We start from the raw sequence: 25334 nt of genomic DNA, 5'->3' as shown, positions 1-25334 counted from the left end.
TCTGTCACTATTTGCACAATTTGACCTCTAGTTATATTTCAAATTTCGGAAATGTCTGTCTTACAGCTTTCAGCCCTTAAGAAATTTATACAGTGATTCAAGTCCATACCAGATCATGTGACCCCCTAACCAGTCAGGCTCATGCCTGTCGTTACTACAGTGCGCCCGCATCATATGCGGGTGCACTTTACACAGCTGTCAGCATACGCTGAAAACTGCGCAAGGAGAAGGGGTGGTGCATCCCATAGGGAGTAATAGGGTGTGCGCCCATGGCACACATGCGCCACCACATGCACAAGCCCCATTCATTTAAATGGGGCTTGAGCATAGGTCGAATTTGCTTTACACGGGGGAGTCCGGAATGGAACCCCCGCGTAAAGCAAAGGCACACTGTATAATTGCCTGTGGTACAAATGGTACACTCCTGTTCAAATGACCTTTGACCTTCCATCTTTTTAAAACCTTCTTCAAATCCTGCATATTATTCATTTAATAGTGGCATTTGGTTGCTCTTGATAATCAATGTGGCCTCAGAATGTACTGCAGCATTCTGGTATGCAGTCTTGTACAAGGTACTAGTTGAATTGTGGATATCAGTAATCCCATAATTCTTGAATACCCAGTTCTGTGATTCACAAAGACCACAATAAGGTATTCTAGATCTAATATAAATGGACAAGTTTATAGTTAGAATGCCTTCACTGCTGGATCTAGAAGGAAGCATTGCTGGTGTTTTACAGCAAAAACAAACAAAGAAACAAACACAACAACAACACAGGAATACACTATTAAAATTAATTATAATTATCTGATAACTATTAAGAAAAGTAAGTTATTAATAGAGAATTTATGTTCATGTTTCACCTAGCAGTCAATAAAACAAATAAATCTACAAGTAAAAATATAAAACTTACATCTCAGTATCTCAGGAGAAGCTGGATTTTCAAATGAAGGCAGAGATGATAAATCCATTTGTTTTTTTAGTCCTGAATCTTTTGATTTACTGGACCTTTTTGGTTGATTTATCAAGATTCCTTTGGTTGTTTCACTTGAAACAATACTTTGATGTTCCTTTAGTTTATGAGCAGCTTTCTTTTTTATATTTTTAGGTTCTGGCTAGAAGGACAACAATGTCATCAGCTATATATACTTGATATATTATGAGTGGTTACGTCAGGAGTAGGCAACCTTTTTGAGCCGGGGGCCAGGTTGGTGTCCCCCAGACAACAGGGGTGGGTGGGTGGGTAAATAATTAAATAATTAAATAATATAGGACAACATTTTCGAATGTAGGACACATTTTTAAAAATGGAGGACATGCGAAAAAATTTGATGATTTTTAAAAAATGTTAACAAATGCATGTTTCTTAGGCATGATCAAAATGGAGGACATTTGGGCATTATTTCTAGACAGATGGCAGAAATGGACTTCCCTTTCTGGCCACCCTCCTTCCCCCATTCCAAACAGCACATTTGGGCACTCAACATGGCTTTACTTAACATGGCCTCTTGCATATTTCAGAGGCTTATTGCATAACCAAACTCTTTGGGTTTCACACTGAACATAGGTTTACATGGCTATGCATATTGAACATGTCAAGATGGTTTCACAGTTCTTGCACCAAGTGTACTTCTCAGAAGTGTGTACTTGGTCAAGGGACTTTGGTTTTTCTTCACTGCGCATGAGTTTGTAAAAATCACAGCAATTTACATTGACCATGCCTCAGAGGCTTGCTGATATCAATATCACCATTAAAGAACAAAAAACACACAGAAAAGGCACTTTGGAAAGTCACACTCTCTTGGCTTCAGAAACAGTGCATGCATGCCTCTCAAGCTGACTCATATCATCATCATCATCATCATCATCACCACCACACTATCACTGTCAAAACAAGGGAGACTTGTTAGCATTAAAAGCACCCAAAACACACTTTGGAAGGTGACACTCTCTCGGCTTCTGAAACAGTGCCTGCATGCCTCTCAAGCTGACTCATATCATCATCATCATCATCACACTATCATTGTCAAAGCAAGGGAGACTTGTTAGCATTTAAAGCACACAAAATAAAATAAAATAAACCCTTGAGGCCTCTGGCCACTCACCACCTCCTCCTTCTGCTCCCTCTCCTCCTCCTTCTCCTCCCCCCTCCTCCTCTTTCTTCTCTTCCTTCTTCTCCTCCCCCTCCTCCATGCGCCGTGCGGCCTGGGGGTGGGGCAGAGGAGGCAGAGGAGAAGGAGGTGGGCAGCGCGGGCCCGTGCGGAGACGCTGGGAGGGCGGCACGGGGCTTCCCCCTTTGCCTCCTCTGCCCCAGGCCATGCGGCCCTCCTCTTCCTCCTCCGCGCGGTGGAGGAGGAGGAGGGCCACGCAGTCGTATGGCCCAGGAGGAGGCGGTGGCATGACTGGGCTGGGGCCGGTCCTGCTGCCTTCGTGGGCCGCATCCGGCCCACGGGCCGGGGGTTGCCGACCCCTGGGGTACGTCATAAAAGAACAGGGTTGTCAGATTTCAAAACAGTAATAAGGATCAGTCAAAATATTGCTTACATATTTTAAAGTGCCTCTCTTAAGTAGGTGTTCAGAAGATTCCTCTTCACTGTCAGTTTCTGAATCTGAAAGTTCTTTATAACTTTTTTTGACTAGTGCAGCTTTTCTCTTCTGGTTCAATCTAGTTGGTTGTGCTTGTTTTCCTCTATCACTGTCACTTTGATTTTTAGAAATTGGCATCTTTAGAAAAAATAGTCAACACTGTATTAACATGGTAATGGCATTTTAAAAAAATTATTAAACTATGCCCACCTTATGACCTCAAACATTTCACTCAAAGTAGTTTAAAAAAAAAAAACATCAGCTATCACAGTGAAGAATTAAACACCTATTCTTAATCAGCCAACTTGCATTTCTTGGCTCCAGATACAATATATTTTCACTATATGCTGCAATTTTTTTCTTTAACTGAAGTGGGACCGGGTTCAAGCAGGTAACAAGATAGTGTTATCAGTTGGGAGGCTGGAGTTACAATGGCCCTGCTATAGTTACAGGCTTGATACACCAGCCTCTGCAGTACTTTAGTATTGCCATTTATAAAGCAAGAGAAAATAAATCAAAATTATGGCCAGGTTATTAAAACAGTACAAGTTTGTTCACAAAACAAAGAGGATCAGAATATATATTTTATGAATAGCAGAATTAGTAGACTGAGTGTAATAAATCAGATTATTTAAATCTTTAGGGTACCTAACAAAATCCCAATGCTTTTTAATAGTTAAAATCCAGATGTTTTACCATACCATATTATTTATGATTTCTGTTTGTTGAAATGTTCTCCTCACACTCATTGATGGAGAGGCTTTCTCTTTCAAATAGCAAATAAACAAACAAATATTAGTACAGAACAATACTACTGTCTGTTTACATCAATAATCATATAAAAATATATAAAAATTTGCATCTTTTCACATGTCTTTAAATATGACCCTGACCACATTAGAACAGAGATCTGATATAATTTAATGTGAAGTGAGAAGCCTTAGCATACAATAGTCATTGGTGAGTGGCTGCATCACCCCTGCCCTTCAGTCAGTGTCAAATGTTTAGCATATTTTTGAAAGTATTAATTCAAGTGGGGAAAAACACCTGCTCTTCACAGAATGTGATTTTCCTCATCTAATTGTCGTGCATTTATTGTATTTTGTTTTGTCATTGGTCACTGGAAAGAAAACACAGGCTTAAATTGAAAGTCTGAATGCTCAGCCATGTGTCTTTGAAGAAATCCTAATGTGGGTAGGCAAGTAATGGTAAGTTAAATGTAACTAATATAAATTTACCTTAACATTTGGTTTCAACCTTTGCTTTTATTTTATCCTGAATTATTGTATCTAATAAAGCTAGGGCTTGGTTTCAATGCTGGATGTTCTGACAGTGTTGCTGTGATATCTGCATTTTCTAAAACGCTTTAACATTGCAAAACTCAAACATGGCAAGCTGTGATCAGTCCTTTATTGTGGGGTAATTTAAGTTTCCCAAGGCTTCAGCCTTTGTAAAGAAAACAAAAGTATTTAAATATCAGAAATGTCAAAGCCAAGCCTATTAGGGTCTAACTTTAAAATTAGCAGAGTAGCAGGAATGAGCTCTTGTTTTCCTAAGAACTGAATTTCCGAAGAACTGCTTTTCTAAGAATGTCTATTAGTCCCAAAGAGGGAGTAACCTGAGTCACATGGTTAGTTTGAATAGGAGAGAGGGAGAAGGAGGATGCAGGAAATCCCTATCTATCTGAGGGGGAAAGCAAAAGCAAAAATCTTCCAACATTTACAAATTATTCTGTTTTACAGCTGTTTTTCCTTCATAAAAACAAACAGCTTTTGTGATATTTATCTTCTCTTCTTCTTTGCAAGTATAACATGAAATATACAGAAGAATTTTCATTCTGCCTTAACAAGAATAAAGTTTCCCTTTGCCAAAAAGCAGGGTCTTCTAATATCATAGTCTTATTCCAGATTCTTTGAAGCTGTGGCTCTCTCCTAACAGCAACCTTTTGTCAGAGACTGAGCAGGGGGTGGGGGAAGAGAACAGTTAAGAGTTTTTGAAATCATACATCTTTGGAAAGGCTAGAAGATATATGATCCTGTTAAGCAATTTCAGGGTAAAAGCTGTTGTCTGCCACCCAGGTGATTAGAGTTGTGGCTGGACTACTGTTATAGAAGGACAGAGTCAAATGTGTAAAATCTTGCAGATCTATCACGGTTCGATATTAATAGCGGAAAACATCATAGACTTGGAACACTTACTTAGGAAGATCAAAGAAGAAAGGCAGGTATGCTACTGAATTAAAAACAATAATTAGCATGCAGGACCTAATTAATTCAACCTAGACAATGAGAAAATTGAAATAGTTAAAGAGTTATCATACCTTGGATTGATCAGAATGGAGACTATAGTCAAGAAATCAGGAGACTAGGAATGGGAAGTGCAGCCATGAAAGAGCTAGAGAATATTCTAAAGAATAAAGGTATTCAACTGAACACTGAAGTTAGAATCATCCAAGCCAAGGTGTATTCCATCACCAAGTATGGATGTGAGGGCTGGACAGTGAAGAAAGTGGATTAAAAGAAAACTTATTTGAGATGTGGTGCTGGAGAAAAGTGCTGAGGATACCAGAGACAGCCAAAAACACAAACAAATGAGTCCTTGAACAGATCAAGTTTAAAATACCCCAGATGATCAAACTGAGGCTGTCATACTTGGGTCACATCATGAGAAGGCACGACTCATTATAAAAGACAATAAAAGAGAGGAAGACTGCATGCCATATGTCTAAACTTAATTAGGGAGGACGCAGGCATGAATCTCCAAGACTTAAGCAGAGCAGTGGAAGACAGGGTGTCTTGGAGATGTCTCATCCACAGGATCACCATAAGTTGAGGTTATATTGCACTAAACTCTTATAGCGCTGCTATTCCACTTTAACTGCTCTGGCTGCCTCCTGTTGCATTCTGGGATTTGCAGTTGAGGGAGGAGCATTTAAAATTCTCAGCCAGAGAGCTCTTTGGCCTCACTGGACTACAAACCTCAGAATGCACCAGGAGGCAGCCAGAACATTAAAAGTGTAATAGCAGTACTATAAAAGTGTAGTGTGGAAATGTGGAAGGGCAGTTAACAGCACAACATCATCATGGTTCACATGATTTTTTTTCTACCAACAACTTTGCATATGGCCCTTAGAGAAAGCAAAATAAAGGTCCTCTTTCTGAACTGGAGTGTGACCCAACTATAAAGAAAGGTTGATTACCTGTAACTGTAGTTTTTCAAGTGGTCATCTGTGAATTCACACAAATGGGTTATTCTGTGCCTGCACAGAAATCTTCGGAACCTTTGGAATCACTAGGGAAGGGTTTTTGGTGATAGCTCTGCCCATCCCGTATATAAGCCCCTAGCGCCCCCACTCTTTCTCAGTTCCATAAGGACATCACATACCAGCATAAAGGACACGAGCAGGACACAACAGAATGTAGGATGGCAGGATTTGTATGAATTCACAGATGACCACTTGAAGAACTACAGTTACAGGTAAGCAACCTGTCCTCTTTCTTCATGGTGTCTTCAAATCACACAAATGGATTAGACTGACAAGCTTTGGTCAGTGGAGGAAGGAGTGTCATGAAACCAAGTGCAACATCAAAAAAGTGAATTTGTCACTAGCAATAAAGCTTATTGCAAATGAAGTGTCATGAGACCAATGTAAATTCCGATCAAGTTTGTATATTTTCAACAATAAAACTCAGTTGAACTTAAGAGCATAAAGACTGTTGTTTGTTCTTTTTCTTTTAAACATGTAATAGAACAAATATTTAGTGTAGAACAGCAAGCAACACCGCCCTCCCAAAGACTGCATTCTGGCTGGCTCTGGTATCCAGCCTGTAATGTTTAATAAAGATCAATGGCTGGGACTATACCGCAGACCTACAGACATCCTCCAAATGGACCCTAGTCAGAAAACTGGAGGATGTCGCTACTACCCTGGTAGAATGTGCTCAAACCTGAGCTGATAGAGTCTTTTCCAACAGTTCATAGCAAAGGTATATGGTAGCAGTCACCCATTTGGAGAACCACTGTGTAGTCACAGGGATGGTATTGAGAATGTAGGGTACAAGTTATTGAACCCTTTCAGGAACGTCTTGACCAAAGGGCCTTTAAAGAAAGAAGGTCAGCCGTCAAACTGATAATGGGAGCAGAGTCAAACTGCAAACAGAGCCAAACTGCAACAACGGAAGAATAGTTGAACAATCTAAGGTAGTACTGTTAATCAGAAGATAAACAATCCAAATAGTAATTCAAATAAATCCAAAAAAGCAGTCCAAAGTCAAAGATTTTAAAGTAAGGAGCAATTCCAAATGTCAGGTTCCTTCTAGCTGCTAGCACAGCTGACAAAAGAAACTGGGAAAGAGTGGGAATGCTAGGGGCTTATATACAGGATGGGCAGAGCTACTGCCAATAAGTCTTCCCTAGTGATTCTAGAAGGTTCCAAAGCTTTCTGCGCAAGCGCAGAATAACCCATTTGTGCTATTCACAGAGACCACAAAGAAAAAACAACTCTCTCTTGAAAACTCTACAATATTTTTCTCTCCTCTAATTGGCAGGTACTGAGTCCTGCTATGAAAAATTTACCAATACTTGCATGGTTCTTGAGTATGCTTCAACTTTTCTGGAACTTCATCAAACCTATAGTTTACAGCCAAACCACAAATGTATGTGTTTAACCTATTGTTACCGGCCAAACTAATGACATTGCCAAATTTGACACCTACAAATATACATATAGAGTACAGAGTGTAATATACTGTAAAGCATATAATACAGTATAACCTATAAAGTATATACTTACCGTATATTCCGGCGTATAAGACGACCAGGCGTATAAGACGACCCCCAACTTTAAAACTTTAAATAGAGTGTTTGGGATATACTCACCATATAAGACTACCCCTCTCTTCCACGATTAGTCAGAAAGGAGCTGAAGGCACACAACAACAGTAGCAGCAGCGGCAGAGAAGAAAGAGGGGGGAGGAGAAAGAAGAAAAGGAGGAGAAAGAAGAAGAAGAATAGGAAAAAGAGGATAAAAAGAAGAGGAGGAGGAGGAAGAGGAAGAGGGGAAGAAGAGGAGGAGGTGGAGAAAGAATATGAGTAAGAGGGGAAGAAAAAGTAGAGGAGGAGGAGGGGAAGAAGAAGAGGGGAAGAAGAGGAAGAGGAGGAGAAAGAAGAAGAGGAAGAGGGAAAGAAAAAGAAGAAGGGGAGGAGGAGAAGAAGAAAAAGAAGAGGGGAAGAGGAGGAGAAAGAGGAAGGCCCCAGCTAGCTGGCTGCCTTCTCCTGTCAGGGGAGCCGCAAGCTCTCTTTAGGACTCAACCAGCTGGCTTGGCCTTCTGATAATGTCCCTAGAGTTGGAAGAGACCCCAAGGGCCATCCAGTCCAACCCCATTCTGCCATGCAGGAAATCACAATCAAAGCATCCCCAACAGATGGCCATCCAGCCTCTGTTTAAAGACCTCCAAAGAAGGAGAGTCCACTACACTCTGAGGAAGGAGTGTGTTCCACTTTTGAAATAACAGCATACACAACATTATTTCACCCGCCTCGACAATTCCTCCCGCCCTTCGTCTTGGTGCATCTACACTGTAGAATTAATGCAGTTTGACGCCACTTTAAGAGCCTAGGATTTGTAGTTTTATAAGGTCTTTTGCCTTCTCTGCCCAAAGAATGCGGGGGGGGGGGGTTTGCTCCAAACTACAAATCCCAGGGATTCTGTATGGATGGAGCTGTGGCAGTTCAAGTGGCTCCTATTGGAATCCTAGGATTTGTAGTTTTATAAAACTTATAAAAACTACAAATCCTATGCTTCTGTGTGGATGGAGCCACGACAATTAAAGTGGATGGCGCATTCTACTTCTACGGTGTAGATACAGCGTGAGAGGCATGTGAGAAAGAAAGAAAGAAAGAAAGAAAGAAAGAAAGAAAGAAAGCCTCCAGCCAGACTCCTAAGGAGCAGCCTGGCTGGTTTCTCTGAGCACCAAGAGTTGTTGTTTTTCTTTTTCTCTCCAGTTAGCCAAAGAAAAGAAAAGAAAAAGGTCCAAAACACAGGGCAGCAATAGTCCAGTTTGAGAGCACTTTATCTGCCTTGGCCCAGTGCTAGGGAATCCTGGGAACTGGAGTTTATTGTGGCACCAGAGCTCTCTGACAGAGAAGGCTCAATCTCTCACAAAACTACATTTCCCAGAATTCCCTAGCACTGAGCCACAACTGTTAAAGCAGTCTCAGATTGGATTATTGCTGCAGTGTGTTTTTGCCTGGCAACAAAAAGTGGGTCCTTGCTTCCCAACTGACTCCGGAGCTTTCTCTTTCCCCCAAAGGAAGGGAAGAGGAGAAGGCGAGGCAGAAGCAGAGCGCGGGAAACCCTCTGCTCCTTCTCTTGGGAAGGACTGAGCCTCAGGAGGGAAGGTAGAAAGACCTCCTGCCGCCCCTCCCCAGAGGAATGCCACCGCCCGGGAAAAGGAGGACAGGAGGGGAAGAGAGCAAGGAAGGAAGGAAGAGAAGAAAAGGAAGAAAAAGGGAAGGAAGGAGGGAGGGAGTCTGGGAGAGAAGGAAGGAGGGGAAAAAGAAGGGGGGGAAGGAAGGAAGTGGTGGAGAAAGAGAGAGAAACCTAGGAAGGGAAGGGAAGGAAGAAGGGAGGAAAGGAAAGGTAGGAAGGAAGGAAGGAAAGGAAAGGATGAAGGAAGGAAAGGAGATGAAAGAAGAAAGGGGAGGAAGGAAAGGGAAGGAAAGGAGGAGGACACACCATGCGGCTCCTTTGCCTTCAGGAGAAGGCTTGCCGCTGGTGGGTCTTTAGGACCCACCAGCAGGCTTAGCTTTTTTTTTTCCGGCACACAAGACGACCCCCGACTTTGGGGAAAATTTTCCTGGGCTAAAAAGTCGTCTTGTACGTTGGAAAATACAGTAAGAATGCTTAATTGGAGTGTCAGTATTAACTCTTCCAGTCTGATTTTTACTGCCATCACAAGCTGGACACCTAGGTGGCCAGGTGACAATGGGTCCCCACACAGAATCCATATTAGAAGACAAATATTTGTCAAAGACTCTCAATCCCTCAGTCGAAACAGAGAGGAGTGAGGAACCACACCTGTTTCAATATGCATGCAAATTGGCTATGAGAGGTTCTAAGAGTGTAATCTTTAATCACTAAATCATGGGAAATTGGTATGGGAGCAAAATATATCCCTCTCTCATGTTACATCCCATGATTTGCTGCTTTAATTTTTGTTCTTCCGGGGGGGGGGGGGGCGGGTTCTGATACCAGAAGTGAGTTGATTGGGGGAAAGGCCTTCAAACAACAGAGCAGAGGGAGGTTTAAGTAAATAGGTAGGGGAAAAAGATAGGAAAGGGACTCTAAATTGTAATGAATAATCTTCTGTTGAAATACATTGAAAAATAAGCTGTCTATAATTTTCATAGCACATTTACCCTGTCAAGGAATAGCTAAACATGATTACTTTTTCTAATTAGATATGGCAGGGAGAAATATAATATTCAAGTCTACAAATTTATGAGACATGCTTTAAACAAATTGAAAATTCGTAAGGCAGTTAGATAAGACAGCTAATGTCATATAATCAGGATTTTTCTTTACATAGGCCACACAACAATTCCTTAAATATAGGAAAAATGACATTTGTAAACATTGCTTACTTGCTTCCAGAACTTTAGATTTCTTCTGTTTTTTCATCCTGCTGTAGTCTACAAGATGAGGTTTAGGTTTTCTATTCGATTCTCTTATCCAGCTAATATCTGTCTTAGTGTCATCACCTCTATATTCTGTATCTGTGTCACTAAAAAGGTGTTTCTTGTTTTTATTAGTTCTATTCTGTTAAACAAGAAAATCTGCCATTAGATTTGTAGGACCTAATCCATCTACAGTAAATTAGGTATGACTGAGTCAAGTGATTTAGCTGTGATTAACTTATGTCCCATGAATATAATAAGTGGTCTAGAAACATAGACTATAAAACTTATACACTATTTCTGACCAGAGAAAGTGAAATAAATCTCAAGACACCTATACAGGTTAATGTAATAGAATTGGACTGGTAGAAGCTAAATATGCTAAAGATACCAGATCCTGATTTATATTAGGGGTTAACCAGGGTCAGCCCTGGTTAGTACTTGGATGGGAGACTGTCAACAAATACTAGGTGTCGTGGGCTAAATTTTTGAGAAAGGAACTGACAAAACTACCTCTGAGTATCCTTTGCCTAAGAAACCCCCATGAGATTCAACACCTATTTACAATAATATTATGAATTTTGGGTGCCTCAAGATGAGACTTATATCCTTCCATTTCCCTATCCCCTTCATACAAGTCGAGACAATGTTTTCTATTTTTAAGTCTCCTATATTTTCCAACTTATTCTTCCATCCATTTTTCCTCTTACCAGATGGAAATTCCAGGGGAGAAAAGGTCCATTAAGGAGAAAAATAGAAAACATCTGGAACTATTCTTTGTGAGACTACAGTTGGCCCTCTGTATACACGGATTTGCCATCCGTGGATTTAAGCATCCACAGAAAATGACCCCCACTGTTCCCAATAGCAGTGTGGCCACGCAGTGGTGCCACCATTAGGAAAACAGGGCTTCCTAGCTTCCTTCCTGTTGAGAGATCAGAAGGCCAGAGAAGCCATTCCTGTAAAAAACAGAAAAAGTTAATTCAGAGCTCGCCAGGTTTCCTCTGCCCCGCCTCTTTCTTTTCATCGGGGGCACTGCGCTCCAGTGGCTCCATTCCTACCTCTCGGGAAGATTCCAGATGGTGGGGGTGGGGAACAGCTGCTCTCGAAAAAGAGAGCTGACATCTGGTGTCACTCAGGGCAGAATTCTGTCCCCCATGCAGTTTAATATTTACATGAAGCCGCTGGGAGAGATCATCCAAAGACATGGAGCATGGTGTTATCAGTATGCTGATGACACCCAGGTCTATCTCTCCATGTCTCCGACTGACACAGTGACTAAGGATGGCATCTCTCCTCTGGATGCCTGCCTGGAGTCAGTAATGGGCTGGATGAGGGAAAACAAACTCAAGTTGAATCCAGAGAAAACAGAGGTACACGTGATAGGCACCCCAAGTCCAGACAGGGAAATTTGCCATCCAGTCCTGGATGGGGTCACACTTCCCCCAAAGGACAGAGTTTGCAGTTTGGGAGTACTCCTGGACTCATCCCTACAGTTATCATCTCAAGTGGATGCAATAGCCAGGAGTGCTTGGTACCAGCTTCAGCTGATACGCCAACTGTGTCCCTGTTTGGACCGAAAGGACCTTGAAATGGTAGTACACGCACTGGTAACCTTTCGCATGAATTTCTGTAATGTGCTCTGCATGGGGCTACCTCTGTATCAGGTCCGGAAGCTTCAACTAGTTCAAAGCGCTGCAGCCAGATTGGTCACTGGAACTCCAAGGTCAGACCATATAACACCTATATTAAGATCTCTTCACTGGCTGCCAATTAACTTCCAGGCTCAATACAAAGTGTTGGTTATCACCTATAAAGCCCTATATGGCTTGGGCCCAAGGGGACGCCTCTCCTTACATAATCCGCCCCACATTCTCAGAACAACAGGAAAGTACTTACTTGAGTACTCTAGGGTGAGATTGGCTGTAACTCACCAACGAGCATTCACAGCAATAGCTCCGATGTGCTGGAATAAATTCCCTGAAGAGATTTGACTCAGTTCCTCTCTGGATGCTTTCAAGAAGGCGTTGAAAACCTATCCTTTCCGCCTAGCATACCCTCCTGACTCTTTATAGAGAAAGTTATCCCCTAATTGAAGTGTACCTCAAGATGTTTAACCTGCGATTGTGATATTTTAAATTGTTTTTATACGATGTTTTATGGAAATGTATTTGAGATTGTAACTGTATTGTTATATGATGTGATGTATACTTTTTCCTTGAATCTGTGAACCGCTTTGATCTTATTGGAAAAGCAGTATAGAAATAAAGATTTTATTATTATTTATTTATTCAGCCACTGGCTGGAGGGACCGACCATTTACACTGCCCTCCCCCCAGGTGATTGACAGCTCCCTCTGACCAGTGGCTGGAGAGAATGTGAAAGGGGTGGGGCAGAGGCAGCCATTGCTTGGAGGGAGCTGTCAATCACCTGCCCCTTTTCCCCAGGTGATTGACAGCTTCCTCCAGCCAGTGGCTGAAGAGAATGTGAAAGAGGTGAGCAGAGGCAGCCTAGGGGGCCCTGAGCTAACTTTTTCTGCTCATCCAGGAGCACGATCTCTCTGGCCTTCTGAGCTCTTAACAGGGAGGAAGCTCTGTTATTCCTAATGGTGGCGAAGCTACAGTATGTGACCATGCCGCCATTGGGAACAATGCGGGCTGGAGCATCCGTGGATTTTGGTATCCGTGGGGGGTCCAGAATGGATACCCTGCAGATACTAAGGGCCAACTGTACCTATAAATTAATTTATGGATTTCTTTGCAACACTTAAGTAATGTCTTTACAAAACAAATGGTTTGAAATATTTTAATAACTATTTTCTTTTCTAAAATACCTTATTATATTGCTTCTTCCGGCTTACGGTTTTTTCTTGATTCTCATGATTGCTAAAATGAGTAAGACATAACCTATGGTAACAATTTTCAGAAGTAGCTGAACTCCCCCCCCCCCCCCACACACACACACACATACACACAAAACTCAGCAAATCAGGCTTCTGTAAGTGCACAACAATCTTTATTTCTGAAGTCAGGGAGATGTGGCTAGTTCTGTCCATCTTTGGACAGAACTAAATATCAAGAACACATACATCAAATGAAAGCATTTGAAAGGCATAGCTCCTCCTTCCAAATTTGGTGGGCAAAACTTTTCAGTTCTCACTACAACAGCTAAGAAATTTTCCAAACAGCAAGTTTAGTTTCAAGGGCTTTTACCCACATTCCCAAGGCATCTTTGTCTGTTAGAGCAAGCTGATAACAGCAAGCCAACAAGCTCACTAACAATAACTAACAGTAACTAATAAGCACCAAGCCCTCCCACACAAGCCACAAGCATTCTTACACACAGTAGCTGAACAGTCTTTTCTTCACCCTTTATATTGGAATGTTAAACATATTGCAATATTAAACACATGCACTTTTAATATATAAAAGCCCTTAGCAATTTCTCTATTACATATCATTGATCATTCTTATACAACCTAAACGATATTAACATGTTCTACCTGCTTCCCAAATGTGTGTCTCACAAACATGCCCCCCTCATGTGAATTGCATTTCAGATCTCATACACCATACCAACAAGTAAGGATATTAAATCATAAAGTACAACAAGCAAGTATAAGCAACCAAATACATCAATTAAATACCAATGGTATATTACCTAGCCCTCCCCTGAGAATGCATTTTCCTATCACCATATATCTATATTAAGACATAGCACAGATATGACACACAGCCCACTATTACTGTATGTGACACATAGCATATTATGCAAGACAGAATCATGACAACATATCAGTCAGCACAGAATCATGGCAGCATGTCAATTAGGACAGAATCATAGCAGGATTAACTCAGTCCTGACATAATCATGGCAGGATTAATTCAATCCTGAAACAATTAAAGATGAAGTAAATACCCTGTTGTATGAATTTACTTTTTTCTGACTCACGCATGTGGTATATGACCACACTGAGCATAGAGTAAGCCTTGTACGTGTTAAAAAGTGTCCTTGCCAACATCAAGAATTTGTACTTATAGCCTCCAGTCTAACCATCCTTCTACTGATAAAAAATTATATATACTTACATTCTCTTTGAAAGATCTGTAGTAGCTTCCAACTTAGTAGCTTCCAACTTAGTCAGATGAAACTCTTGGATCTAAAATGAAAACATCAAAACAATAATCACCATTACAATACTCCTTATGGCTGATTTTTCTGTCCTTCTCTCTTTAAAGATTATGCCATTCAAAAAAGCAGATTTTTATTTTATTTTTGGCAATGAAAATGTACAAAGACAGGCAGTGCAGTGCACATCTACAAATCCCCCCCCCCTGTAATCTGCTTAATCAACAGAAAAACATACCAGAGTAGAAAAAGATAGTAGAAAACAAGAGATAGGTTTGTTTGTTTTTTAAAGGAAGGTCTGAATAACAGACAAATGAAGGGAAACAAACAAATGTAGAAAGTGCAAGTTCTAGAAAGGGTAATTTTAGATTTAATGAGTGAGAACTGAAAACCCTAGTAGTGGCAAGGTGGGAAGAAAAAAAACTTGGGGAGGGCAAGTGAGGAGTCAACATGCAAAATGACACAGAACACATGACTCCTGCTTATGTGCTAGGTGCAAGGGATACAGAATGACTGCCCCCCACATCATGTATCAGCCCACCGCTCTGTCCTCGCTGTATTTTATTGTGTTTTTAATAGATGTTTTAATTGTAATTTGTTTAATCCTGTTTTAACGGGGGGAATTTGGGACATAAATTTGTAAATGTGGATTTTAACATGTTGTAGCCGCTTTGATTGTCTTGTCACAGAAAAGCGGGATATAAATTTTCCCTCGATATGCACATTGTTTTATCCAGCTAGTTTGTATTGGGTTTTAATAGTTGTATGGTTTTAATAGTTTTTAATTGTAAATTTAGTAGTTTTATCATTTGATTATGATTGTAATATGTTATGTTTTATTTTGAATTGATTTGTTTTGTTCTGTTGTACACCGCTTTGATCTATTTTGGAAAAGCGGTCTATAAATAAACTGTATTATAATTATTATTATTATTAAATAAAAGTTTCATTTATTTATTTATTTATATAATCAATGCAATTGTGAATTGCTGCTCTGCACCATCCAGAAAAAGATTGGTTGTGCAAGCAGTTCTCCTTCTGTGACACTGGCTTCCCCCTTCTGTATTTAAGCAGTCTTCCATAGGGATTTATGTTACATATGAGTGTGCACACCCTGAGCTCATTGCGTATGACTGTGTCTTTTGATGTGTTTGGGGATTTTCACTTTCCCCATAGGTACTGTTTTTATGAAGTATATTCAACTTGATCACAGTGTTACCATAACTAAATAAAATTAATGCTTCATTTAATACAACAAATTTATCTTGAATCCTGGGAGAAAGGCATGATATTAACTAAATAAATGAATAAGTAAATGAAAGCAAACCCACATAAAAACTAATACTGTATTGAGAAACCAGAGGAATTAGTATGATAAAATCTACTTTCTTTTCTTTTAACACCAGCTACCACTTTATCCCTCTGAGGGGATCTGTTTTTGGGGAAATGTGGAATCTTGATTGAAGTCCAGTGCAAAAAAAATCCAATGGCATATTGCTGGGAAAATTATAAATTATAAAATTATAGATTATAGTAATGAGCTAAATGTCCCTTATTGGTATCTAGAGATCCACTGACTGGATTAGCTGCCATATTCCATGATAGCGTTGCTACTGAAAGTGATCACAGTGTTGAAGATTATCTATTTATATTTTTTTCTATATTACTTGCTATTATGTTGATCTTACTCCAAGTTTTATTGTAGGTTCATCAAATCCACTTATGTTAAAGTTGTAGACATCATCCCTGTCAAAAGAGATAAGACTTTATTTAGTATATTCTTAATATATAAAATAGGATTATAGTTGTGTGAGAATGTTGTCTACTTACATAAGATGTTTAGTTGTTATGTTAAGAAAAGTAGTAGTTTTCAAATCTCCTGAACTGCGGTTCTGATTTTTTTTCTAAGCAAAAAGAACACCAAATAAAGCAAGCCTGTGATAATGCAATGCAACATTTTTTAAAAAATTCACTGTGAAGGAAAGTTATGCAACAGAATTTCATCTCCTTCTGAGGAATAGATTTTCCATGTCCCTACTTTCAAAATCCACAACAAAGAGGAAAACAATTCTCTGAGGGATGGGCAGGCTGCGTACTTGTAATTCTAGTTCTTTGAGAGGTCATCTGTGAACTCACACAAATGGGTTATGCTGTGCCTGCCTGTACACAAGTATTTTAGCAGTAGTCCTACCCACCTGCATCAGCACTATATGACCTTTCCTGCTGCAACCACCAGTTCCATGGATGCTGCTGCAGTAAATCATAGGACAGGCAGGACACAACAAGGGATGATGGGTGGAGTTGTGTGAATTCAGAGATGACCATTCAAAGACTTACAGTTACAGGAATGCAATTTATCATTCTTATTTGTGGTCTCTGTGATTTACACAAATGGGAGGCTAGCAAGCTACACAAGGAGGCAGGAGTGTCATTGTAAAACAAGTCAATGTATACCAAACAGTAACAGAAATGCAAGGCATCAAAACATGAAACACCAGGCAAGACCTGAAATCAGTATTGCCTTCTTCCCCACTCCAATGAGATGCCCAAATTGAAATAAGGAAGGAGGCATCCTTTAGGTACAGGATGCTGAACCTATCGTCCTCTTGCATGAACAGAAAGATTGAGCTAAGCATCACCATTCTGAAGCAGTGTGTGTGTGTGTGTGTAGTAGTAGTACTAGTAGTAGTTGATGCCTCAGAGGTCCAGGACAGGGTGCAGTCCTCCATCCAATGAAATGAGAAGCTGAATTTCCGATATAAGATGCAAACAGCTACATGGAAGCACGGTATGTTTTCCTCCTCATATTCCCCCCGCCATCACTATGGAGGGCAACATCCTGCATATCCCCTCTACCCAAAAGTCTTCCCTAGTGATTCCAGAATGTCTCCAGGCTAACGGCGCAGGCGCAGAATAACCCATTTGTGATCCACCGAGGCCACAAAGAAGAACCAATTGTCCTCTTGCATCAACAGAAAGATTCATCACCATTCTGAAGCAACATGGGGTGGGTGGGTGTAGTGGTTGATGCCTCAGAGGTTCAGGATAGGGTGCAGTCCTCCATCCTTCTTGGTGACAACAAATACTTGGAGATGATGCTTCAATGGTGTTGAATTGTAGAAAAAAATTTGATGGGCCATTTTTGCATGAGATTATCCGCCTCTTGGAGTAGTGTGGTGCAGGGAGGTGTGGATGTGAGAGGCGATGGCACAGCTTCTTTTGACAATGTTGAAGACCCCAGAGTCTGAGATGATGGGGGCGTATGTATTGATGATAACACAGTCTTGATGTTCGGTGACCCTTTGTGTTCTCTTCCAGTTCTATGATTCTATGAGTCTAAAATGTCACATTGACACTGGTGGTGTAGAGGCTGCGAGCTGTCATCTGAAAGAGAGTCAGTCAACACTTGGAAGCCTCAACTTGAGTAGAGTAAGTTAACTTCTGATAAGCAGAAAAGACACTGAAAAGGCACAGCAATACAAAGATCTGATAGATCTCTTCAAAGTCATGTTGTATCTATACAAAAGGTGCCTGGGTTTTGAACTTGTGTGGACCAGAGGCTTGAAGCTGTATTTTTTTATGTCTGATCTCATCTTTTGGATGTGCTCTATTTTGGTGTCTGTTTCAGTGCTGAAGAGCCCACCATCATCAAAAGACAAGTCCTCAATCACTGACCAGGCCCCTGTGGAGAGTTATGGCATCAGTCACTGCTTTGTTGCTGCATTCAGCAATGTGCCAGGTCATAACCTGCTTGCCGGCCAACTAATGGGCTTTGGACTGGATGAAGGATGCTATTCTCTTGTAACCCATCTTGTTGATGGTGGGGGCTAGCTTTTCCCACTACAAATGATGGTACATGTCCATGCAGGCTAGATAGATAGAAAGCTTTCACAGAAGGGTGGATGAGGAGTAGAATTTTATACCCACTGAGTCCAGTACCTTGCCCTCTTTGTCAACGGGAATCAAGTGGAAACACCAGGTCATCAATTTGTGATTGTGGCTGGGCCACGGAGAGATCCAGCAGCTTTGCCATACTCATCATTTTATTGATAAAGGTCCTCATGTATGTAAACAAGGATGGATCCAGGACTCCAAGTGTAAGTAGAGGCAGCTTTGATGGTGGGACACTGACCAAGTCCAAATTTGAACCGGAGTCTGAAGTGCCAGTAGCTGAAGTGGAAGGTTGCAGCAGTTGTGGTGAGATAACGGGCTCAGTGGTTGAAAATGGTTGAGTGGCCTTAGCAGCCTGTTTAAGAGGTCTCCTGTACCAGTAGTAATCTGGACAGCACAGGCTCTTGTTGTCTTGCTAAAGGTCACTCGTGTACAGTATGTTCGGTGCTCTAAACAGCCTCACCATACACTTTATTTAACAAAAGTGAACATTTCTAAATTGTAAACAATTCCTAAATTGTACTGTTCTCCTTTTGTGCAAAGCATATAAAATTAAAATCTCTTTAAGATGTTTTAGGTATTAATTAATTAGATGTGAAATCAATTTAAAAGAATATCACTTTTGTTTGAACATATACATGATATTTCTACATTTTTGTACATGTAAAGAGAAAAAAAATCCAAGAACTTACCTTACTAACACTGAAACCAGATTTATTTAAAGATGTGCTACAAGAGAAATGAGTAAAATATAATGTAAGTAAAATTCATATTTGAATCTTCATTTACAAAGGAAAAAATTGCTTTGCTATTATACTTTAGAGAAATTACAGTAGTGTAACATAATGGAAATTAGAGAAATTGTGCTCTCCCTGTGCTGGATTCCACTGTGCTGGGAAAACAGAGGTCCCTAGATAGTTCATTATCTGCAAACATAGTACTACTGTTATTACAGTGCAGACCTATGATCTCAGGGACAGTGATGCAGAATATATACAGTAGCATCTTACAGTCCAAAGGCCTGAGATCTGAACATGTATTCTTTTTCAGCAAAAATGGAAAGTTCTGCACATCATCTTCTTGTCTGATGTCAAGGTGACGTATGATGACCTTATGAAAGAGAGACCTGTAAGAGTTCTGGTGACCAGCAGCCCTCCTCAGGTCTTTGCAAGCTTAGAAGAATGAGTTCCTTGATCAAATTAATCCATTTGTAATGTGGTCTTCCTCTTTTTTGACTGCACTCAACTTTACCAAGCATTATCACCTTTTCTCAGTGAATCATGTCATTTCATAATGTGCCCAAAGTACTACAGCTTCATTTTGATTTCTAGGAAAAAGTCAAGCTTCATTTGCTCTAGAACCTATATATTGCTCTGTTTGGAAGTCCATGATGTCTGTAGTACCCTCGCCCAGCATTACATTTCAAATGAGTGATTCTCTTCCTTTCAGCTTTGTTGGCTGCTCAGATTTCATAATCATACATAAAAACTGAAAACACTATGGCATGGATGTTGTTGTTATTTGCCATCAATTTGACTCTGATTTATAGTGACTCTATGAATGAGAGACTTCCCAGATACCTCTGGTCCATTCACACTAGACAACTATAGAATGGTTATTCTACTTAATTGTCATGGTTCCATCTTGTAGAATTCTGTGGCTTGTAGTTTCATAAAGTACTGGAGTGCTCTAGGTATTCTAAATGATCCTCCCTAAACTGGTAATCCCCCAAATTCACTCCCTTTAGGTTTAAAATGCTAGTCCTAACATTAATCTCATTCAGTTCTCCCTATTCTGTAGAATAACAAGATTTGGGAAGCAGGGAGGTGGAGTTCAAGTGGTCTATTATGATTTCATCCTCCTGATCAGGTGTTCTATTCTCTCCTGCCAGAGAGGAGGAGGAGAGAAGGTGCTGGGCAGCCATTTTGAGTGGTGACTGAATTAAAAAAAACAACTCTAGGAGAGTGTGGTAGTAGCTGAGGGGGTGGAGCTTCTGTGAGTCACATCTGTGAGTCACTAGTGGGTGGAGCCAGCAGACTAAATAATAACAAATAATAAAACTTTTATTTATATCCCGCTTTTCTGTTACAAGACAGTCAAAGCAGCTCACAACATATTAAAATCCACATTTACAAAATTATGGCCTGTTACAGACTGCCAAAATAAAGCTGCTTCGGGTCTCTTTGGAGGTATGCTATTTAAATGATGCATGCATCCTAAGAATCCGGAAGCTGCACCAAAAGCTGCACTCCGGTGCTTAGGAATGGAGTGTGGCTTTGGTGTGAACTCCGGACTCTTAGGACCCATGCATCATTTAAATTGCATACCTCCAAAGAGACCCGAAGCAGCTTTATTTTGGCAGTCTGTAACAGGCCTATGTCTCTAATTCCCCCCTTAAAACAGGATTAAACATGTTACAATTAAAATATCTATTAAATACACACACATACACAAAAAGAAAAATACGAGGACAGAGTGGTGGGCTAATACATGATGTGGGGGGCAGTCATTCTGTGGCCGGGCACTTTATTCAGGAAAGGCCTGCCGGAAGAGATCCGTCTTGACAGCTTTTTTAAAGCTGTCTAAGCTGGCAATTTGACGGATCTCGTCTGGCAGACCATTCCATAGTTTGGGAGCAATTGCAGAGAAGGCCGTCTGGGAGGTAGCAGTTAGTCTGGTTTTTAAAGGCTGCAATAGATTCCTCCCAGAGGACCTGAGTGTGTGGGGTGGATTATATGGAAGCAGGCGATCTCTCAAATAGGTTGGACCCAAGCCATGTAAGGCTTTAAAGGTTATAACCAACACCTTGTACTGTGCCCGGAAACTAATAGGCAGCCAGTGAAGAGATTTTAAGATGGGTGTAATTCGGCCGGCTCCTAGTTTTTCCAGTGACCAGCCTGGCTGCCATATTTTGCACTAGTTGAAGTTTCCGGACTAGGCACAAGGGTAGCCCCATGTAGGGCGCGTTACAGAAATAAAGTCGTGAGGTTACCAGTGAATGTACCACAGTTTCTAGGTCCTTTACTTCCAGGAAAGGGCGCAGCTGGCATATCAGCCAAAGCTGATAGCAGGCACTCCTGATTGTCTCATTCACCTGATTTCTCATGTGAAGCGACGGATCTAGGAGCACCTCCAGACTGCGAACACAGTCCTTTTTTTAATTCAAAGAATTCTACAGCAGAGGCAGCAGTTGAGGAGCAAACCTTTAGTCAGAACCTTGCCCTTAAGTACAAGCTAGCAGCCGGGACATTCCTATTCCCAGTAGATTGAGCTCGTTGCCAGAGACTGGTGAAAAGGACAGATCATTAGGGGCCTTAACGTTGGTGTTTACCACAGGATTTTTTTGAGGAGGAAGCCCACAGCCTTGTTTCAGTGATTACTAAAGACTTTGCAATATGGACACTGAGGGAACTACTGCAGTCACATGCAACACTTCTGGGATGTTTGTTTTCCTGCGTACAGAAGTGGAGAACCTCACATGCACCAAGTGCAAATTGGTAGCACTCTAGGAGGAGAAAGTACAGCAGTTGGAGTCCAGAGTAGCTACACTTCAGAATATTAGGGAGCAAGAGGATTTCCTGGACACAACAGAACTAACGATCTTGGATGAGTACCACACAGAAGACGTTTCTGGGGTGAAGGAAGTCACTTCACATACACAGGAGGCAGACAGCTGGAGGAATGTCACACAGAGAAGTAGGGCAAGAAGGGATTGTTCTGGGAGCTTGCAGCTAGAGAATCGATTCGATGCTCTTTCCCTTATCAAGGAGGACGAGGAGGAGCAGCATGGACAGACTTCAGGGACAGAGCAGGGGAGCCTGAGAGTTCCACGAGAGGGAACAGTTGCTGCTAAGCCTCGGAGGAGGCATGTCATCGTAGTGTAGGCTTGACAAGATGTCTCAAGAGGTGTGTTGTCTCCCCGGGGCAAAGATCCATGATGTGACAGAGAGGCTGACAAGACTGGTAAAGCCTACTGACCAATACCCCTTCCTTTTGGTCCGTGTGGGAACCAATGATACTGCAAGACACAGCCTTCAGAACATCAGAAGGGATTACGAGGCTCTTGGTAAGAAGCTGAAAGAAATGGATGCACAAGTTGTCATCTCGTTTCTTCTGCCAGTTGAAGGGCACGGTCCAGGAAGGGAGAGGAAAATTGCAGATGTAAACAACTGGCTCTGCAGATGGTGCCGCCGAGAACGATTTAGATTCTTCTATCATGGGCTGCGGTTCCATGAGGAGGGACTTCTTGCAATGGATGGAATGCATCTCAGGCTAGTTGGAAGAAATGTTTTTGCCAACAGTCTCAAGAATTTGATCAGGAGGGCTTTAAACTGAGTTTCATGGGGGAGAGAGAAAATATTATGGAAGGCGAAAGCGATGGAGAAAATAGTCAAACTGACATAGAGGAAACAAGACAAAAAGTGCAAGGAGCCAACAGTGGGAGGCAAAAAAACTTGCACAGGCAGCAAGTAAAGGGGACCTTTGGTCTGCGATATCTCTACACTAATGCACAGAGCATGGGAAATAAGCAAGATGAACTTGAACTCCTAGTACAACAAAGTAACTATGATATATTAGACATCACTGAAACCTGGTGGGATCAGTCTCAGAACTGGAATTTAGAAATAGAGAGGTATAACCTTTTTAAGAGAAATAGGCCAAACAGGAAAGGAGGAGGAATCACACTGTATGTCAGAGATATTTACTCCAGTGAAGAGATCCAGGACAGCAATACTGGCAGCCAGGTGGAGAGCATCTGGATAAAAATTAAAGGGCAGGGAAACAACAAGGATGTTATGGTGAGTTAGATGGAGGGATTGGATGACACCTTTTTAGAACAGATCAGTACACACTCAGAAAGGGGAGATGTAGTAGTGATGGTGACTTCAACTATTCTGATATTTGCTGGAAGTCAAACTCAGCAAAATCCTCAAGGTCTAGCAAATTCCTCACTTGCCTCGAAGACAATTTCATTGTTCAAAAGGTTGAAGAGGCAACAAGGGGGTCAGCTATTTTAGATCTGATCCTAACGAACAAAGATGACTTGATTAATGGGATGCAAGTGGTGGGATCCTTAGGTGGAAGTGACCATGTTCTCCTGGAGTTTGTTATACAGTGGAAAGGAGAAGCCAGGCATAGTCATACACGCAGTCTAGACTTTAGGAGAGCGGATTTCAGTAAACTTAGAGAAGCATTGAGGGTGATCCCATGGTCAGAAATACTAAAGAGAAGGGAGTTCAGGACAGATGGGAGTTTCTCAAAAGGAAGATACTGAAGGCACAATTTCAAGCAGTTCCAGTGAGAAAGAAAAATGGAAGATATCTCAAGAAACCAGGATGGATGACTAAGGAACTTTCAACTGAGCAAGATTTTAAACGGAACATGTATAAGAAATTGAAAAGGGGGAAAATCACAAAAAAGGAATTCAAAGAAATAGCAGGCATGTGTAGGGGTAAAGTCAGAAAAGCTAAAGCGCAGAATGAACTCAGGCTTGCTAGAGAGGTTAAAAACAATAAAAAGGGTGTTTTTGGGTATGTCTGCAGCAAAAGGAAGAAGGAAATGGTAGGGCCACTATGTGCAGAAGATGGCAAAATGCTAACAGGGTACAGAGAAAAGGCAGAATTACTCAACACCTTCTTTGCCTCAGTCTTCTCAGAAAAGGAAAAGGGTGCTCAACCTGAGGAAAATGGAGCAGAGGACAGAATAGGGGAATTTCAGCACAAAATAAGTAAAGAGATAGTACAAGAATACCTTGTTAATCTAAATGAATTTAAGTCTCCAGGACCAGATGAACTACATCCAAGGGTATTAAAAGAACTGACAAATGTAATATTGGAGCCATTGGCAATAACCTTTGAAAACGCCTGAAGAACAGGAGAAGTGCCAGCAGACTGGAGGAGGGCAAACGTTGTTCCCATCTTCAAAAGGGGAAAAAAAGAGCATCCCAGCAATTATCGTCCAGTTAGTCTGACATCAATACCAGGAAAGATTCTAGAGCAGATCATTAGCTTACTTGCTAATTAGCTTACTTGCTGTTCACCGCTATGATCTTTGGAATAGGGGTATATAAATAAAACAAATTATTATTATTATTATTATTATTATTATTAAACAGAGAGTCTGTGAACATCTAGAAGGCAATGCCATAATCACAAAAAGTCAACATGGGTTTCAGAGAAACAAGTCATGCCAGACAAATCTAATCTCTTTCTTTGACAAAATTACCAGCTTGGTAGATGAAGGGAATGCTGTGGATATAGTATATCTTGATTTCAGTAAGGCCTTTGACAAGGTTTCCCATGACATTCTTGCAAACAAGCTTGTAAAATGTGGGCTAGACAAAGTAACTGTTAAATGGATCTGTAATTGGTTGACCGGCTGAACGCAAAGGGTGCTCAACAATGGCTCCTTTTCATCCTGGAGGGAAGTGACCAGTGGAGTCCCACAGGGCTCTGTCCTGGGCCCAGTGTTATTCAACATCTTTATCAATGACCTGGATGACAGAATTGGGAGCATACCTATCAAATTTGCAGATGACACCAAATTAGGAGGAATAGCTAATACCCCAGAGGACAGGATCAAAATTCAAAATGACCTGAATAGACTTGAAAGCTGGGCCAAAGCTAACAAAATGAAATTCAACACGGAGAAATGTAAGGTACTGCACTTAGGGCAGAAAAATAAAATGCACAGATATAGGATGGGGGACACCTGGCTGAATGAGACTACATGTGAAAGGTATCTGGGAGTCCAAGTAGACCATAAGTTGAACATGAGTCAACAGTGAAACACAGCAGCTAAAAAGGCCAATGCAATTTTAGGCTGCATCAATAAAAGTATAGTGTCTAGATCAAGGGAAGTAATAGTGCCACTATATTCTGCTCTGGTCAGGACCCACTTGGAATATTGTGTCCAGTTCTGGGCACCACAATTTAAAAAGGACATCGAGAAACTGGAGCGTGTCCAAAGGAGGGCGACTAAAATGGTGAAGGGTCTGGAAACCTTGCCCTATGAGAAACGACTTAGGGAGCTGGGGATGTTTAGCCTGGAG

At 41.1% G+C, this 25334-nt stretch overlaps 1 protein-coding gene across 5 annotated transcripts in view; it reads right to left on the bottom strand.

Moving 5' to 3' along the window:
- SYCP2 (synaptonemal complex protein 2) overlaps nt 1-25334 on the bottom strand; it is a 103076-nt gene that overhangs the window by 25033 nt on the left and 52709 nt on the right. For all 5 annotated transcript variants that reach the window (XM_089513692.1, XM_089513694.1, XM_089513696.1 and 2 more), the window contains exons 25-33: nt 18976-19012; nt 16223-16296; nt 16081-16138; nt 14353-14423; nt 13098-13149; nt 10232-10406; nt 3289-3353; nt 2546-2725; nt 915-1116 (exon numbers count right to left, since the gene is read on the bottom strand). In XM_089513692.1, coding sequence (XP_089369818.1) covers nt 915-1116; nt 2546-2725; nt 3289-3353; nt 10232-10406; nt 13098-13149; nt 14353-14423; nt 16081-16138; nt 16223-16296; nt 18976-19012 — 914 coding nt within the window. The remainder of the gene's footprint in view (nt 1-914; nt 1117-2545; nt 2726-3288; nt 3354-10231; nt 10407-13097; nt 13150-14352; nt 14424-16080; nt 16139-16222; nt 16297-18975; nt 19013-25334) is intronic.

The sequence above is a fragment of the Sceloporus occidentalis genome, unplaced genomic scaffold (assembly GCF_023333645.1).
Source record: "Sceloporus occidentalis isolate IW3139 unplaced genomic scaffold, rSceOcc1.0.p SCAF_3, whole genome shotgun sequence".
Classification (NCBI taxonomy): Eukaryota; Metazoa; Chordata; class Lepidosauria; order Squamata; family Phrynosomatidae; genus Sceloporus; species Sceloporus occidentalis.
The sequence above is the reverse complement of the archived record's forward strand: the minus strand, read 5'-3'. Positions and strand labels throughout refer to the sequence as shown.